We start from the raw sequence: 20,114 nt of genomic DNA, 5'->3' as shown, positions 1-20,114 counted from the left end.
CTTGCTCTTCAATGTAATTCGTCTGTCTAAAAAAGGGCCTGCCTACTATTCTGCCCCTGCCAACCATTTTCAGATCAGAAAATAATCCCACCAGGGTAACTGAATCCTGACTGTGATTCATGTACAAGAGAGCCAGCCGGTTCATCAGCAGAACACCTCTGAAGAAAACTAGCATGTGTGGATTTATTCTGACATGTCAAATCCTTTTATCCACAGCAGTTCCAATAACGTATAAGCTTTAAACAACAATAACAAAAAAAAGATTTTCAGCTCTTGTTTCGTTGAGAGTTCAAGCAATATTCAACATGCTGCGTTCCAATGGAGCAAAAGAAACTCAAGTTGGTTTTAATAAAATTTTAGCCATATGTGCATGTTTAATGTTCTTCTATATTTCGTGAAGATCTTTAAAGGTAAAAGGGATCAATTGATAATTATAAAATACTTAATCTAAGAATAAATTATGTGCAGACAAGATCAAGCAAGTCAAAACTAATGCTAATATAATGAGAAATTATTCATACATTTTTTTCTTTTTTCTTTTCTTTTGGTGGAACAGGATTGAACTCAGGGGCATTCTGCCTCTGAGCTACACTCCCAGCTCTATTTTTTTTCTTCTTTAATATTGAAAGAGGGTCTCACTAAGTTGCAAAGGCCCTCATTAGGTTCCTGAGGCTAGCCAACAACCCCGTGATCCTCCCATTTCAGCCTCTCAAGTACTGGGATTACAGGCGTGAGCTACTGTGCACAGCTCCCTCCATCTTTTTTCTAAAGCAGGTACTGAAGGACATTGAGGAATTTCTCCTGGAAAAACATCATATATACACACCAGGCTGCTATTTTGCTAGCATAATTAGCAAGGTTTAACCATAATCTACTGTTAAACTCAGATGACCGGCCAGTGTTTTTCCACCACAGCGTCTCAGCTGCCTGCTAGCGACACCTTCAGTTAAATCCGACTAATGGAAGCCAGCCTGGCCATTACTATCATAGCTGAGACTTGATTTCCATCGAACACGCCTGTCTCCTTCATTCCTGATCTTTACCCACACGGCACACAGTTCAGGCTGGAGTAGGTAGACTACTGGTGGTTGTTGAATGAGAGAAATCATACGGAAAAAAAAAAGACATTTCAATATCTAACATGGTGTTCTATTCCAGAAGTAGAATATTAGTATACATTCCATCATTTTATTAGTAAAAACAACTGCGGGCCGAGAAAAGACCCACAGTGAGGCATTTTCAGTGCATCATTCCACAGAGGAAAGATTCACGAAGAAACAGTCCAAACAAGTTCATCTCCCAGGCCAGCCCTCCCCCAGAGGAAGCAGAGCACATCTTAGAAAAGTCATGCTGTTGTACTGCTGGAATGGTTCAATGGGAAGGCAGAGAAGGAAAATGGTTTAGTAGCCAACTCCCCAACAGGACTATTCTGGCATTGGATTAAGTAGTAGGTGTGATGGCCTCGATGGTATAAGCATTAAGGAGAAGGAGAAAGAAGCAGGCATAGAAATAATTCAATTTGTCTTCTAAACGATGCGACTTTGTGGGTGCCATGCTAAGGAGTCAGACGCTATAACAATATAGCAGGCAATCACAATGCAAATGAAGTCACATCCAGAATCATGGATGAAAACTTACCACCTAGAAGGGAAATTTATTTTTTAAATGGATCCAGAGAGGGGAGATAAGAGAAACATTTTCATATGGTTAGTTCTTACGACAGCTACTATACATTCAACAGACTTGTCACAGCATGCATTGAAAACAGAATGAAGAAAACATACAAAGCCTAAATAATATATAATCCTAAGCGTATGGTATACAATTCTAAAACTAAAGCTTAGGACTAATTAGCAGCAAAATGAGATGATTCACGAGATGATACGTAGAGATTTCCTGTCACTTCTAATTTTCTCCCTCTTCTATCAGTAATTTTGCTACTTTGGCCAATTGCTAATTTCTTGTAATGGGGATAACTCAAGACAACATTAAGATATTTATACAAGCCGGGTGTGGTGCCGCATGCTTGTAATCACAGCATTCGGGAGGCTGAGACAGGAGGATTGCGGTTTGCGGACAGCCTCAGCTACTTAGTGAGGGCCTCTGCAACTGAGTGAGACCCTGTTTCAACATAAAGAATAAAAAGAAAATTGAGCTGGGAGTGTAGCTCGAAGGTAGAATGCCTCTGGGTTCCAGCCCCAGTACTGCAAAAAAAAAAAAAAAAAAAAAAGATATTTATACAAACCATCATTTTTATCCAGGTGCCTAAAACAAATGTGATGCTTTATCTCCTTATAGTTCCTTAAAAGTTGTCTGAAGATAAAGAGCATATGGCCTAAAGGTGTGCTTCTAACCCTGAGGACCCAGTGTCCACAGCTTGTCTGGGCATTAACCTTGCTGAGTTAATGAAATAAAAATAAATCTCACGCTTATTTGATGCTATAACTTCAATTTATCACAAGTAACAAAATACGTGTGTACTTCAAGGTATTATTAAAGCTATATTAGCTTTTTCAAAAGCAATCTGGGATTTAATGGAAACATGTCTTCCCCAAATCTAACAACCTCGATAGAAATTTTATGAGATCCTCAAACTTTAAACAAGAACAGAACTAGTACTACAAAGAAGAAAAAGAGAGGGTGGTTAGCTTGCAACTGTTAATTAAAAAATGGCCAGAGAAGTAGTAAAAACTTGCTGGTCTAGTAATAGAAAAACAGGTCAGGCAATCCACAATTTGGTCATTCCCTTAATAAGTAGAAAGAATTCTAGATTTTAATCCTTGTGTCAAGGGTCACATTGTGGGAACTGTAGGACCTTCATTTCTACAAGATGTCCTAGAGCCTTATTAACCTAAAATACTCCCCTCACCACCCTCCACACTCTGTCTGTCTGTCTGTCTGTCTCTGTCTGTCTGTCTCTGTCTCTCTCTCTCTGTCTCTCTCTCTCTCTCTCTCTCTCTCTCTCTCTATATATATATATATATATATATATATATATATATATATAATTTGTTGTTGTTATTGTTGTGGTTGTTGTGGTGGTTGTTTGTTTGTTTTTGGCAGTACTGGGGATGGAACCAAGCAACATTCTACCTCCAAGTTATACCCCGAGCCCTATATTTTAATTTTTATTTTCTTATTTTGAAACAGGATCTCACCAAGTTGCAGAGGGCCTCACAAAGTAGCTGAGGCTGGCCGAGAATCTGAGATACTCCTGTCTTAGCCTCCCAAGTACTGTGGTTACAAGCATGCGCCACCATGCCCGGCTTATATTCTTTAGACGATACAATCTCTGAACACATGCTAGCAATATCTATTTTCAAACTCCTATGTTATTTAAAAAAAAGCACCTCTTACAAATTAAAAAATAACCTGCAAGTTGCATAATTTAAGATTCTGAAGATAATGTTAAAATGATTTCCCTTTTATGTGGCTTTTAGGGCAGTCCTTTCTCCTCCCCAGTCCTCTAATAGCTAGTCCAACTTAATGGTCCTCTGCAGCTCCATTTTCTAAAAGAGAAGCACTATAATTTCAAATAAGGGAACTATGTGTCCTCTTGCAATGGTACAACAATTATCTAACCATTAGTCCTTTTAATGTAGCTTTTTAAGTTGCAAGGTAAAGTAAATTACAGGAAATCAAGGGATATTCTCTTCAATGATAAGACTTGATTTTTTTCTTCACAAATGAACCTGGTACTATCTCATTCTAAATAGTATAGATTAACCTATATTTAACTAAAAAATTCTTGCTCTCTGACATGAAGAGATTAAGAAAGCACTAAAATCCTACTTCTATGAATAATGAAATCTTATCTACAATTATAAACATGAGAATTTAATCTTCTATTTAAAGGGAATATAAGATAATTAAAGTTATTTTCTTTTTTTATATTTTATCTTAAGTTAACTTAAAAAAATCTAGATAAGCTGAGAAGTAAAAAAAAGGGCTGAATTTTTAAATACTACTGTATTTAATAAAAGCCCGAATGAAATTTTCATATATAACTTAAATCATCTTTCAAATATTATATATTAACCCCCATAATGCCTAACCAAAAATAAAAAAGGAAAAAACAAACGAAAAACAAGTAAAACCTCTGCCATCTGGTGGAGAAATAAAACACAAAGCATACAACATTACTGCTCAAAACACTCTAGGCACCTAGATAATATATACTTAAAAATTATGCTCTGTGCTAGCAACTAAAAAAAAAGAGTATTTCCTTTTTCAAAGACTTCTATTTATCTACCTGCCATTTCATCATACAAAGAATAATATTAAAAGGGGTGGAGCATGAATGTGTCTGGACACAAAAGCAAAGCTAGGCCCACCAAGTCTGGGTTTCTGTCAGAAGCTCAGCAGCCCACTTACGTGGCCATGCAGGTCAGTGTTAAGAAGCATGATCGCACAGGTCAGGCAATGGACTCCATCTGCGGAAAGAAACAAAGCATTCATTATTACTGCTGGACTCCCCACTCCTATCATTAAAACTGCATGCATTAACAACCTATGAATACTCGATACCATGCTAAAAACAACTCACCATATTTCTTTGGGGGGACAGAACAGGAGTAAGAGCAAATTATAAAAAGGACCTCAAATGCAGAGTTGGACTCTACAGTTGAGAAAGTCAATCAATGTTTCTGACCTCTCTAGAGGACAACGCGACATTACGTATGTGAAGTCTTAAGAAGCTTCACAACCAATATCCTCCTAGGGCTTTACAGTAAGGAAATAATTAGTGAAATAAAGTATAAGGATACACAGAGAAATATTCTTCCAATGGAATGAATCTTACATCTTCCACATGGAGCAAACAGGACTCTCTAAAACTACAATTCTGTTATGTTAAGGTCATTAAAAAAGTTGCCCAAGTACATACATTGAAATGAAAAGATGTTTGATGGTACATTATTATATGAAAAACACATCACATGCACTATGATTGTAAGCATGAATACACCACAATAGTAAAAGAGATTATCTTTGAGTTGTGAGACTATAATTTCTATTGTTTTTACTTATACTTTCTCAATTTTCTACAATTCATAGTATAAAAATGAAAGTATATTATGTAATAGTTACTCTTTTCATTTATGGGGAAAAATGATTTGAGAAGAAAGCCATAGTTAAAGAAAACCAAGCTCTAAGTCTCTGGCTAAAAATACATAGATAGGAAAAGGCCTCTTTCTTGCCACTCTTTAAAGACAATATTTATTTTTTTTAATTTTTATTTTTATGTGGAACATATTGAAAATGGAATAAATTCAGACTTAATACCCTCTCTCCCCCACTTCCCCTTTCCCCCTCCAAACAATGAGTGTCCACGTTAACCATGCTATATTTATATTTTTACCCAAATTCGGATGTAGCTCCTTCATTAACCACCCTCAGCCTTCTTCCTCTCCCATCCTTCCATTCTAGTTTTGGTAAGGTTTTCCCTCCATTGTCTGGACTCCCTCTGGTATCCCTAATACTCCCTAGTTTGGGCATATTAGAGAAAACATACGTCCCTTCTCTTTCTGTGCTTGGCTGATCTCACTTAACATAATGATCTCCAGGTCTTTCCATCTTCTTGCAAATGACGTGATTTTGTTCTTTATAGCTGAGTAGAATTCCATTGTGTGTATTTCCCATTATTTTGCAATCCATTCATCTTTTTATGGAGACCTGGGTTGGTTCCATATTTTGGCTATTATAAACTGTGCTGCTATGAACATGGGTATGCATATGTTACTGTAGTTCTCTGACTATAGCCCCTTTGGAAAGATACCCAGGACTGGTTTAGCTGAATCATATGGTGGATCTATTCCCACCTTTCTTGGAATCTCCACACTGATCTCCATAGTGGCTGAACTAGTTTGCACTCCCATCAACAGTGTAAAAGAGTTCCTCTTTCCCAACATCCTCACCAGCATTTGTTGTTATTTGATTTCTTTATGCTTGCCACTCTGATTGGGGTTATATAGAATCTCAGCATAATTTTATAATTTGCATCTTCCTGATAGGATGATGTTGAATATCTTTTCATATATCTACTGGCCATTTGTGTCTCTTCTTTTGTGTCTATTAAGTTCATCTGCCCATTTCTTGATTGGGTTATTTGCTTTCCTAGTGTAGAGTCTCTTGAGCTCTTTGTATATTCTGGATATTAGCACTCTATCTGAGTGATAAACACAATATTTAAGTTGCATGGTTTTGTTTAAGGTACTATTAATCAAACTCAATGAAAAATGCTAAAAGATTCTGTGAAAATTTAAAACTTAAGCTGAGCTTAATTTATTTGTTAAATTAACGTACATGCCTATAGTCCCAGTTCTTGGGAGGCTGAAACAGGAGGATTACAGCTTCAAGGCCAGCCCAAGCAGTTTCAGATGCATTAAAAAATTAATTTATGCTAACTATAAATAAAAGACTGTCCAATAACAACTCATGAACATTTGTTTTTATTTAAAGCAAACTTTTTAGCATAATAGGTTATTCCTGTTATCAATGTCTCTAAGCAGATACTAACAAGTGCCTAAAAGTGTATTTATTCTAGTTCTATTATTGCAAAGTCTACATACATTTAAAACACATTTCTGCAATTATTGTAAAACTCAGTGTCAACTCTCAAATATCCTTATTAAGTAGCCAATTGAGTGCACAAATTCATATTCCCTATTTAGGTTTGAAGAAGATTCTAACAAAAACCACCAAAGGTGATAGAAACATTAAAAAACTGGTGCAAATATATAAAAAATTTATAGACAGAAATGTGACCTTAATAACTAGAGGTGAAGCAAGGCATGCTGGTCCACACCTGAACTCCCAAGACTCGAGAGGCTGAGACAGAAGGGCCACAAGTTCAAGGACAGCCTCGGCAATTTAGCAATACACTGTTTCAAAATTAAAAATTAAAAAGTAGGAGCCGGGCATGGTGGCGCACACTCGTAATCCCAGCATTTGGGAGACTGAGACAGGAGAATCGCTGTTCGCGGACAGCCTCAGCTACTTAGTGAGGCCCTCTGCAACTCAGTGAGATCCTATTTCAAAAAAATAAAGAATTTTTAAAAAAATAGGGCTAATGTGTAGCTCCAAAGTAGAATGTTTCTTGGTTCAATCCCTAATATGACAAAAAACTAGATGGTGAATTAACTATAGCTATATCTTGGAATATTGGGTGGGAGAGCAAGCACCTTGCTCAATAGCTGCCAGTCTCTATTAAGAGATAATTATTATTTCTTGTATACCTAGTTTAGTGACTTGAGAATTCCTAAGTTTGAGGTATTTTCCAACTGCAAGTTGCTTATTGCAGTAAGTGGAGGAAAGATCCTCTCTTATTAGGTCACTTTAATAATTAGTTTAAAATAATGTTGTAAAAATACAATATATAAACTTGCAGTTCATTAAAATTATCAATGAAAGTCAAGTTGGTAGCATTATAAATGATACCAAACAAAAGCATCAGAGATACAGCACAACTTTTCAGGGACATTTGTGTTTCCAAACTAAGCACAAAACTAGGGACACATGCATTTTCATGTAGACATGTAGACGTATAGAACCTGGGCGAAAAGAAAACTCACATTTCATTCAATACGATGTGCTTTGCACACAAAATCAGATTGACAAAGCTAAGTAATTTGAAGACAGTATACTGTCATCCCATTAAAGAACTGGAAAATAGAGTAAAAGTAAGAATAAAGAATACCATGCTGCCATTAAATACAGCATGCTTTTAGGGAATATTTAATAACATAAGAAAATCAAATGAGAGGAAAAAACAATAGGATTTAAAATGTAATGACTCCAATTTGACATTTAGCATTACATAAATAGACTAGAAGGAAGTAAATTGAAATGTCAGCAATAGTTATTTCTAGGTACAGATACTTAGATGATCTTCCATTCCCACATTCAAATGTAACTTTCGTAATAAGGGAAATAACCATTGTTACAAAAACATTTTTTTCAAGGATTTTCATCAGAAGATTACCTTGTGAAGCAATAGTATCTGGGTTACAGTAAAAATATCTATTGGAGAAGTGTATTAAAACTCTCTCTCGTTCTTGAGTTTCTCCCACGAGAGAAAATGCTTTAAAGAAATACCTACAAAAAAAAAAAGAAGAAGAACAAACTTTGGAAAATGTACCACATTCTTGATGGTAGACAATTAAACGTTAATATATATATAAATGCGTAAGACGATAATTATAAACATATTAAAGTTCCTTCAAAAAAATCACTCACTAGATGGGCATTCAATATAAATTTATATCCATATTTAAACTCTGCAAAATGTCAACATAAAAAGCGACAGGGTAACTAGAGGATGGCTGGTAATGAAGAAAGTCAGAGTCAGCAACTTCCCACCATGACTGACTGTCAAGTAGCCAACTGTAGATTAGTTAGATTTAAAAGACAAATAACACACTGCCTGATCATAAGGCCTGTCTTAAGACTCTACGCACATTATGTCTTCATGATACATGGTTGTAATCTCCGGCTAACTTTACAGTCACATTATCTCACTCACTGATTTCTGTTAATTATTTCTATCATTCCTGCATTTTATTATCGATTTGTTATATGAAGAGAAAATTGGGATATAAAATCATTATTCTTCATATTAAGGGATAAATTTAAGTACAAAACTTCTTTGAAGCTGGGCCTGGTGGTGCAAGCTTGTAATCCCAGCATTTGGGAGGCTGAGACAGGAGGATGGAGGTTCGAGGACAGCCTCAGCTACTACTTAGTGAGGGCCTTTGCAACTCAGACCCTGCATCAAAAAGTAAGAATCGATGTGTTTGACAACTTCAATTGAAAAGGTCAACAAAATATGGGTAGAAAAACTATAGGAAAACTTTTACAGATACCTTCTGCTGATTATGTTGATAATCACTTTTATTCTGCTCAAGAGTTAATTTCACAATATCATCTCAGTAGATTATTTGGTTATTATAAGCAATGCTTAAGAAAATAATCTTTAATTTTATCTTCTATCATTTTTTAACTGATCACTCAAAAACCAAACTCCCTATTCCAAAGAATTAAAAGGAGAGTTTCAAAGAGATATCTGAACACACAGATCTACAACAGCATTACAGCATGCTAGCTAAAACATGAAATGAAGCTGGGCGTGGTAGTACACCCTATAATCCCAGCATTCGGGAGGCTGAGACAGGAAGATCGCGGTTCACGGCCAGCCTCAGCTACTTAGTGAGGCCCTTTGCAACTCAGTGAGAACCCGTTTCAAAATAAAGAATAAAAAACAGGACCAAGGTGTAGCTCGGAGGTAGAATGCAAATTTTGTGGGTGTGTGTGTGTGTGTGTGTGTGTGTGTGTGTGTGTGTGTGTGTGTGGACTGAACCCAGGGGAATTCTACCTCTGAGCTATCCACCAGCCCCATTTCATTTTTCATTTTGAAACAGGGTCTCACTAAGTTTTGGAGGGCCTCACTAAGTTGCTAAGGCTGGCCTTGAACCGAGATCCTCCTGTCTCAGCCTCTCAAGTGCCACCAGGCCTAGCTGTGGTCTGTATTTTATTGCAATAAAAGAACTGAAAAGAAACTCCCAGCCAGGCGCAGTGGCACACGATTGCAATCCCATTACTTGGGAGGCTGAGACAGGAGGATTGCAGGTTCGTAGCCAACCTCAGCTACTTAGTGAGCCTCTGCAACTTAGTGAGACCCTGTTTCAAAATAAAGAATAAAAAATAGGGCTGGGGTTGTAGCTTGGAGGTAGAATGCCCCTGGGTTCCATCCCCAGTACCGCGCGCGCGCACACACACACACACAATAAAATATAAAAAAAGAAACTCCCAAAAGACCCATTTCTTCACCAGATTTGCTTTGCCCCATTCCTTCTACGCCATCTGGACCTGGGCTTCCAACAAGACACACAATATCCGTTCATGTGTTCTTTCATAAAAACAATATAATTTTCATACTCTGTTATGTTCAGTACCCATAGCACAAAATTTACAAGCCTTAGCTAGGGAGTCAAAAAAATAAATAAATAAAATCAGAGTGTAGTTAGAGCACATTCCTTTTCTCTCAAGATTTCATTATCTAAGGTAACGAAGAAGAGAAGTGATTTGTAACCATACCTGAGAGACTGATCTAGCGTCATTCCGGTGAAATCAAAAAACTTTAGATATTCTTCCGCAACGAGTTTGCTAAATTCATTGCTAGAAGAGAGCAGAGGAGACTCGGTTACTGATGTAGCGTTGAAGGGCCCACGCATGCGCACATGCAGGAGAAGCCGAGGCAGCAGCTGGCCTTGGGGGAGAACGTACTTCTTGCCCAGGTGCTTGGCCACATCCGACCTCCTGAACCTGTCCAGATGGTACAGGCGTTTGGCCAGTCTTTTGGCTGCTTCCAAGTTGCTGCTGGTGCCGTTGCTCAGAGTCTCCACTGTGTCCTTCTCCACAATCTCGGTGCTTCCCATCTCAGAAGGAGCCTCCAGTCGGCTTCCTCTCACCTCAGCATTGCTATGGAAATCGACATAGAGAAAATCATCAATGATCAGAAAGCCTCTTCTTGTATATGTCGGATGGAATTTACCAGGACTTGGAAGAATCCGCTAAACCGAAATCATTTTAAATAAGATCATTTTCTGCGTGAATACTCATGTGTTCAGCTACTATGATTCAAAAGATTAAAAAAAAAAAAAGTGATCGCCTAAACCCTAGTTCAATGGTTCTCAAACTTTTTGTTCTCAGGGCCGTTACTCTTTTTTGGTACCTAGGATTGTTTTTTTTTTGTTTGTTTGTTTTTTGTGTGTGTGCAGGTCTAGAGATGGAAACCAGGGGCATTCTACCTGCCAGCTACACCACCTGCCCTATTTTTTTATTCTTTAGTTTGAAACCAGGTCTCACTGAGTTGCAGAGGACCTCACTAAGTAGCTGAGGCTGTACGTGAACCATGATCCTCAGGTCTCAGCCTCCCGAATGCTGGGATTACAAGCGTGCGCCACCATGCCCGGCCGGTACTTAGGATTGAACCCGGAGGCATTCTACTTCCAAGCTATACCCGGCCCCATCTCAATTTTGTTTTGAAATAAGATCTCATTTCTAGGATGCTGAGGCTCGCTTTGAACCTGCAATTCTCTTGTTTCAGCTTGTGCTCCATCATTCTACCATGCCCTGATGGCCTTTACTTTTTTTTAATATTGGGGCTAGAGGTGTAGCTTTGCGGTAGAGCACTTTACCAACACACACACACACACACACACACACACACACACACACACACGGCCCTGGATTCAATCCCTGGCACCCTAAAGACAATCATTTTTAATAGTATTGAAGAGTCAAAAAGCCTCTGCTTTTGTTGGTTATATCTATTAATATATGTCACAATAGTAATTAAAGCATGAAAAGTTAATTAATTCTTTTAAAAATAATATATTTCATATAACACAAGTATTACATTTTTTAATTTATTTTATTTTATTTTATTTTATTTTTTTGGTGGTACTGAGGTTCCTGAAAGCCCTTCTACCTCCGGGTTACACTCCCAGACCTATTTTTATATTTTTATTTGGAAACAGGGTCTCTTACGCAAGTGCAGCTAGCTTCGAAACAACGCGATCCTCCTGTCTCCATCTCCAAAGCGTGGGGATTACAAGTGTGCGCCACCACGCCCGGCAAGTATTACATTTTTATTAAAACAACTATTTTTCCAAAATCAAAATAAAACAAAACAAAAATCAGGTGTATGCTTGCAATCCCAGTACTTGAGAGGCTAAGGCAGGAGGATCCAGGTTCGTAGCCAGCCTCAGCTACTTAGTGAGGCTCTCTGCAACTTAGTGAGACCCAGTTTAAAAAAAAAAAAAAAAAAAAAAAAAGAGGGCTGGGGTTATAGCTTGGAAATGGAATAACCCTGGATTCCATTTCCAGTACTGCAAAAAAAAAAAAAAAAATTTAATGAGACAAATGACAGTGATTTACATTTTCTACAGATTTGAAGAATGACTTAGTAGAGGACAGCTAAGTGGGTGTGGTGGTGCAGGCCCCGGATCCCAGTACTTGTAGAAGCTGAGATAGAAGAATGCAGGTTCAAGGCCAGCCTCAGACACTTAATGAATCCCTCAGTAACTTAGTGAGATCCTGTTTGGAAATTAAAAAAAAAAAAAAAGTAAATTGGGCTGGGGGTGTAGATTAGAATAGAATGCTCCTGGACCCAATCCCTAGTACCAAAAAATACAGGACAACTGATTTTTTTTTATCTTTAAATCTCATTGTAACACTACAATGTGCAATTTCTTTAAAATTGGATTCCTAAAGTCACCTTAGTATTCAATCTATAATATATCGTTTTAAGTATATAAAGAAAATCTAGCCTCACACAGGTATTTAATTAGAAAAAGCAGTAGTATTCTCATATTCTTTTTGGACACTTAGGGACACTCTCTTTTGGTACAGCACCAGAATAAGACAAAGGGTAGTTTTTGTTTGGTTTGGGGATGCTAGGGATTGAACCCTAGTCGCATTCTACCTCTGAGCTACATTTAAAAGTTAGCTGCAAAGCCGGGCGTGGTGGCGCACACTGGTAAACCCAGCATTTGGGAGGCTGAGACAAGAGGATAGTGGTTCACAGTCTCGGCTACTTAGTGAGGCCCTTTGCAACTCAGTGAGACCTTGCTTCAAAATAAAGAATAAAAAAATAGGCTGGGAGTGTAGCTCAGAGTTAGAATACCTCTGAGTTCCATCCTCAGTAATGAAAAAAAAAAAAAGATGGGAGGATCTTGGTTCGCCCTCAGATACTTAGCGAGCCCCTTCGTAACTCAGTGAGACCCTGTTTCAAAAAATAAAAAGACTAAAAAATAGGACCAGGGGTGTAGCTTGGAGGTAGAATGTCCTTGGGTTCCATCCCCAGTACCAAAAAAAAAAAAAAAAAAAAAGTTAGCTGCAATATAGATCTTAAATATGTGTCAATGTACTCTTACATTTAAATCTGTCTTATATTTTAAATGGATCTTTTTATCTGTGATTTTCTAGCACTATGCGTTGGTCATTTGTAAAATATTTGGTGACACATTTCATTATAGAATATCAGAAAGTTATTTTCATTAATGCACCATCATTATCTTCCCAAAGCCTTCAAATATTGGGAAGCTCTCAAACTTTCTGTAGCAGATATAAGTTTTCCAAAAACAGATTTTTTTTTTTAATTTGAAGCTTAATAACTGGCTACCAATCTTATCAGTGGTTTTCCTTAAATATGCTTACTCTACATGTTCTCAAGAAAATAGCTGCCGGTAACCAGTGTTATCATCCTATCAAGAAAAGTAAAATGGCATCCCCTAAAAACAGTGAAAGTTATTAGCTCCAACTCCAGATACATAGGAGAGCTTTTCCTGAAGGCAACATCAGGAACGAAAGTAATTTATTCCCCTTTTATCACAGGTGAAATTAAAAAGACATGACTTCGGACGTCATAAAAGTCATTCACACGGGCATTGACCAGGTCATTTCAGGTCAGGCTGGCCTTTGCTTATCCAGCAAGCACCAGGCAATGAGGAACCCAGGGCCATTGGAAACCCTGGTGTCCCTGACTTGCTTCTGCTAAGCTCACAGCTACCGATTTCATCCTGTACAAGGTCGACGCAGTCAAACAGAAAATAAAGTAGCAATAATTAATCGACAGTAACTTTGACCTCACAAACCTATTGAACCAAGAAAGCCCGATGGCCACATTTGGAAAATCTTTTGTCATAGACGGGTGTAAAACCACAGCTCTCGGCCGGCTGTGGAGCGTTACCTCGCAGGAGTGGGTCACTAACACCAGTGAGGAGGATACAGAAATTCCCAAATGTTCATTTTAGGCCAGTGACAAAGACAGGCTCATGATTAAACATATTAAATGGCTTTACACATACTGCAGCTTCTAAATTAGGAAGTCAGAATTTTCCCATAACAAACCAAATAGTGACTATCTGAGGCTCGCAGGATATTTAAGGTCCCTGTCACACAGATTGTTTTGTTGCTGTTTTGTATAACCTTCAAACAAAAATATAGAAGCCATTCCAGGCTAGTCTGAATTTGGCTCATGAGCTGTAGTTCACACATTCTGGGTCTATCCCATAATTCTTAAATGTGGCTTATATTAAAAGTGGAGTAACCTTTTACTGGTTCTAAAGAGGGACCAAGAATGATTAAATCATTAAATATGTAATTATAACTGTTAAAGTTAAAAAGAAGCATTATTCATTCACAAAGAGTACTGCTAATGGGTACAGAAAAGAGGGGGGAAATATCCATAAAATAAATAATAGCGACATTAATTAACTTTGCATCTACTAAAAGCCACTGAATTTTATACTTTATAAAGTTAAACACGATGATAATTTGGGTTGTAACTCAACGCTGTTGGATTTTTAAACATGTGAGCAAAGAGGCAAGTTTCAACTCATTCCACGTAATAAATGATAAAAGAGCATGGCAGCAAAAACAAACAGGTTTATAAGCAGAGCTGTTCACTACCTTGAGACATTTTCCATTCAATTGACAACTCGCATTCCCACTGATCCACCAACAGGGTGGAGTGGTGGTTGTGAAGTCCTTGGGAATACAGCAAGGGCCACGACGTCCCTACCTCAACCTTCACTGCCTAGAAGGAGCCTTGTCCCTGGCAAATCCTCTCCACGAAAGAGCCCCGGAGCTGCCTGTGAAGGGGACTGTTGGAACAGAGCCAGTTTGAGATGAAAGGCTCCAAATTGTTTTAACTTCTGAACTTTCTCATACTGAGAATAAAAACTTCCTCTCGCTAGGGACAGAGGCCACTGAAGTCTGTGGGAATCTCTGGCTAGTAAGTTTGCATATGACACCGTCTTTTGTCCCGTTTTTATTCCTCTTTGCCCCCTTCCCAGGCCTTTCTTTCCAAAACAGAATTTTAGACAGTAAAGTCTCCTCTCTCTTCCTCAAAACTGACTCTGAATAAACCTGTTTTCCTGCCATCCTGACTCCTCAATATTTGTGGAACAGCACTGGAGGAAAAGCCACTTTCTCTGGTAACACTATGAGTTGGGGAAAGAGGGAGGGGCTACCCCAGATTGCCTTCTGGATTCTACTCTGTAGCTGGGTGGTGCACACCTGTAAGTACTTGGGAGGCCGAGATAGGAGGATTGCAGGTTCAAGGCCAGCCTCAGCAACTTAGTGAGCATGTTTCAAAATAAAAAAGGCTCGGGATGTAGCTCAGAAGTAGAATGTCATGGGTTCAACACCTAGTACTTGAAAAATAATGTTTTAAAAATTGATTCAACTATGTGAAAATTCTGTACGCTGTACATGTTGACTCATACATTCCCAGTTGAAGCCATTACTAAAACTAGTAATAATAATTTTTTTAAAAAATCTAAGTCAAATAGCCGGGCGTGGTGGCACACGCTTGTAATCCCTGCACTTGGGAGGCGGAGACAGGAGGATTGCGCTGGTTCGAAGTCAGCCTCGCTGGCTTAAGAGACCCTGTTTCCAAATAAAAAATTAAAAAAAAAAATAGGTCTGGGAGTGTAACCCGGAAGTAGAAGGGTTTCCAGGAATCCCAGTACCACCAAAAAAAAAAAAAAAAAAAAAAATCAGTCAAATACTAAATCATAGCCAATGTTGGAATAATGAACATGAGCTAAAACCCTGGCAAACTAACCCAGGACGCATGGTAACGTTCTTTAAACAATAAGCCACCTAATTTGTCCATCAGAAAACACCTTCAGCCAGGTGTGGTGGTGCACACCTGTAATCCTAGTACTTAAAAGGCTGAGACAGGAGGATTGAAGATTCACAGTCAGCCTTGCCTACTTGGTGAGGCCCCCTGCAATTGAGCGAGACCCTGTTGCAAAATAAAGAATAAAAACTAGGGCCGGGAATGTAGTTTGAAGATAGAATGCCTCTCAGTTCAATCCCCAGTACCACCACCAAACAAACAAATAAAAACTTAAATAGGAAACATCAATTATAGTAAACTGCTTAATTATGATGAAATCTCCATGAAAATACATTTTTATTTTTCCATCCTACACTCACCTTTATAAAATTAACAAGACAAGCCAGTTTCATTTAAAAAAAAACTATTTATATACAGCATATCTATAATCATTCCCAGGAGAAATTTTATTTAAAGAAAATTTCCTAATAATTTTGTTTTTTCCCCACATAAGTGGAAGAATGTAAAAAATTTAACTGTACCAGTCACGATTATGTAGTTTTATAATTTAAAAACATATGTATACACATACATATACACGTACATGTACACGTATACACACACACACACACACACACACACACACACACTCCTGGAGGTGTGTTTCCAAGTATTCTATTCCACATTATAATGGCTATCACATAGTAAGTACAAATGTCAAAGAAAGGATTTTTTTTGCAATTAAACAGCTACTTATTGCTTATTTCTTGGAGCAAATTCGTGGCATATATTTAATCACCCCATAAAAACTATGTGATTCTACCACATATACCACAATAAACCGATTTAATCCAGATATAAGCAGCTTACCAAAATAAGCACATATTTGAAAGAAACCTACTATTCAAAGCCAAGCCTACCCCTCATATACCTCACTCGACATTATTTGCTTCTTCCTTTTACTATCTTGCCCAGGTGAAAAATAAGATTCCCTCTCTTCTTTTTTTTTTCCCCCCCACATGCACGGGAAAGATGTAATTTTGAAATCCATGTGCAAATTTCTCTGGATCTTCATGAACAAATCCTCAGTAACAGGAGGGGAAAAAAAAGAAACAGAATAGATAATTGTATTCCTAGATGACTTTGTTCTCTATTTCACAACGTTTGAGACTACTGGAATAAAACAGAAGACTGTCCTTGTAAGTCAGAAAGCCTGGCAGTGTGGAAGCGGTAGGAACTCACCAGCAACAATACAGACACCAGGAAGAACCCATCACAATTCCCGGGGCGTGGTGGCCGAGCCATATTCTTCCTGCAGCCCCTTTCCAGGAGTCTTCACCCAGGACTCCAGGGTCTGCTGGTCTACCCAGCCTTCCAAGGATCAGGCTCCCTGTGAGGTCATAATACTATGACCTCATATTCGCAGCAAAGTGCTTACTGTTGGGGTGTTTGTAATGTTTTTACAGCCCCAATAAAAACAGGAGCCAGAACACAAGGGCCACTGTATATCAAGGGAATAAAAAACAATGCAGCCCGGCCCTGTTCACACTTGATAAAGCAGACTGGATGATCCCTCTCAGAGAAATAGCACCCCTTTCTGTTCCTTAGAACACACAAGACATTGTCCCCCTGTCTGTTGAGTTTTAGATGATTCCAGTAGTTTAGATGAGCCCTTCTTTTCTGCAATTCAACATTATTTCCCCTAATTTTCTTTTTAACCAAATAGCTTTACAAGCTCATACACTGAAATCTCTACCAGTCACTTAAATGTAGAAAATTTCCCCAAGGGTCTCCCTGTGTTCTAGGAAATGGTCCACTTGGGCCTGAGCTTCACATCCCAAGTGAATGTGGTAAGGCTCTCTCATCAAAACACACCTTCAAGCCAGAGGAGGTGGTTCACCAATCTCAGGACTTGGGAAGCTGAAACAGGAGAATTGTAGATTTGAGACCAGTCTCAGCAACTCAGAGTCTCAGCAGCCTAGGAACACCTTGTTTCAAAATTAAAAATATAAAAATAAAGAGATCTGGGAGTATAGCTCAGGGACAAAATGTCCCTGGGTTCAATCCCCAGTACTACCTAAAAAAAAAAAAAAAAAAATCAAAACACTGTCATCAAATGAAAGATCAGATCTTCGAGTCTGATCATCAGGCCCACTCACCTTTTTATCCTAGCAGATTATCAGATTTTCCAAGAAAAATAATATAACACCACAGTTAACAGGATTTCAGGTAAACAAAAAAGTTGTGCTTAATCTAACAAATTCTGCATGAGACCGTTTTAGATTAAGAATTATCACTGTATCTATCATTCAGGTTTAACTGGGTATCCTGTTTGTTTTCTGGCAACTATCTCCTGAAATGTTTGTTGTAAAATAAAAGAATTTTAATAATGGCGTTCCCTGTCAGTTGTTGGTAGCTTGTTCTAAAATCTGACTCTTTCTGGATTTGTTTTGACTTGTTTCTGCAATTTATTTTGTACTTTTTTTTTTTTTTTGGCAATACTGGGGCTGGAACCCAGGGGCATTCTACCTCCAAGCTATACCCCTAGCCCTATTTTTTATTCTTTATTTTGAAACAGGGTCTCAGTGAGTTGCAAAAGGCCTCACAAAGTAGCCAAGGCTGTCCATGAACCGCGATCCTCCTGTCTCAGCTTCCTAATGCTGAGATTACAAGGGTGCGCCACCACACTGGCTTACTTCTATTTCTCTACAGTTTATCAAGACTTTACTAAAACCAATCTTTCGCTAATGTGTTCTCAGCACAAAAGCAAACTTGTCTCTTTTCTGTATTTTAATCTTTCTACTGCCTCCTACTGCCACTCCAAACATGATAATATACTTACTTTACCTGATTTCTGTCAAGATTTAAAAAAAAAAATCCGTGTTCTGTGACATGTCATATGAAGTTCTACATAAGCAGACCCTCGTTTCTATTTGAGATCTCCTCTTCCATCTCCCCCAGGCTTGGGCCGCAGTTACAAACTGGCACATATCCTCTTCCACACGTACTTCGCTCTCATCAGCCACCACACCAAACCCTGCAAAAGTTCACTGACCCTACAGAGTCCAGGTCAGCAGCTTTCAGAACCACATCCAACCACACCCGCAGCTTCAGGGCAGCCACGCCCAGGTCCCCGCCACGCCCACAGGTCACTCTGGCCACGCCCATGCCCGACCACGCCCACACCACAGCGCTTGCTAACCCTCTACTACAGCGTTGTCCTTTAAAACTCCCATCTCTCACCTGCCATTGTTTTCCATTCCACTTTGCATTTGTACCACAAGAATAGAGTCACTCAACAGCCACCTACTAAAGGAATCAAAAGCGGAGCACTGCGCTCTGCCCACTTCCTTTATCATCTTCTAAGCCTGTTACCAATAATGACAGGCCAAACTAACTTTCTACTTCGGTATGACTAATCCTGGAAAGTTATGGGTAAACTGACAAATGCAGATAGTAGATGCATGTCTTAGTTCCTATTTACTTTCCACTGTGTGTGTGTGTGTGTGTGTGTGTGTGTGTGTGTGTGTGTGTTACTAGGGATTGTAAGGGGCCCTCTACCTCTGAGCTATACCCCCAGTCCTATTTAATTTTTTTAAATTTTGAAACAGTCTTGCTAGGTTGCCTAGAGAGTCTCGCTATATTGCCGAGGCTGGCTTCAAACCTGTAACTGTCCTGTCTTGGGTTCCTAAGTAGTAGGATGCAGGCGTGCGGTTAATCTGTATTTTAAGGGCGACTCGTTTGCTATTTTGAAATCATAGAGAGTAGGTGAGCAGGCAGGGAGAGGCATCGGGAGGTCTTGTGACGCTCCGGAGCAGAGGTGGCCAGACCCAAGCAGCGGGTGTGGTTCTGGGTAGAGCTCGCTGATCCTGTTGTGAGGTTTGAAAGAAAAAGCCAACATGTCAGGCCTGAGCAACATGACCTGAGGAACTGCCACCTACCAAGATGGAAAAGACCAAAGTTTGCCCAGGTTTGGGGATGTGCAGTCCCTCTTAGACATGCAAGCTTTAAGACGTCCATTGGATTTTCAAAGTAGGTCTGTGGATATGTGACATTTTCAGAAAAGTCTTGTCCCAGTTCCTCACTCCAGGGACTTTTTTCTGCAGGGGACCTTGGTGGTTTTCTTTCTGAGGTCCAAGATGACTCTGGCATGATGTCAGGATTCTGAGTCGCCTCTATGACCCAGGGGAAAACACTTTAGGTCTCAAGAGGAGGAAAGGTATTGATCAGGCTGGGTTGTGGCAAGGTGTTTTTGCTTATATTGTGGCGAGAGAAAAAACTGCAGAGATAAAAGTTGAAGGTAGGGAATCCAGCTAGGATGGGTACTAAAATAGTGTGGTCAAGAGATGAGAACCTGAGAGTTTGTACAAATAAGAGGAAAAGCCTACTGAGAGAGATTTCAAAGGTAAAAATGAAAGAAAACGAGTGATCTGAGAGGGTTGGCTAATTCTGAATTAGCACCTCCTTGGAACGTGACTCCACCAAC

General features: G+C 38.9%; 1 protein-coding gene across 3 annotated transcripts in view; it reads right to left on the bottom strand.

Annotated features, from left to right (window-relative positions):
• The window catches only part of PSD3 (pleckstrin and Sec7 domain containing 3), a gene marked incomplete at both ends in the record, with an annotated part of 521,001 nt that overhangs the window by 232,608 nt on the left and 268,279 nt on the right, over positions 1 to 20,114 (bottom strand). For 2 of the 3 annotated variants that reach the window (XM_080710180.1, XM_080710181.1), the window contains 4 exons: positions 4,375 to 4,433; positions 7,982 to 8,094; positions 10,093 to 10,173; positions 10,282 to 10,476. In XM_080710180.1, the coding sequence (XP_080566306.1) occupies positions 4,375 to 4,433; positions 7,982 to 8,094; positions 10,093 to 10,173; positions 10,282 to 10,476 (448 nt within the window). Of the gene's footprint in view, positions 1 to 4,374; positions 4,434 to 7,981; positions 8,095 to 10,092; positions 10,174 to 10,281; positions 10,477 to 16,870; positions 16,903 to 20,114 lie in introns of those variants that run through there. The other variant, XM_080710182.1, reaches the window with a different exon arrangement.

The sequence above is a fragment of the Muscardinus avellanarius genome (genome assembly GCF_963383645.1).
Source record: "Muscardinus avellanarius genome assembly, chromosome: 14".
Classification (NCBI taxonomy): Eukaryota; Metazoa; Chordata; class Mammalia; order Rodentia; family Gliridae; genus Muscardinus; species Muscardinus avellanarius.
Note: the sequence above shows the minus strand (reverse complement) of the source record. Positions and strands in the feature narration are given on the sequence as shown.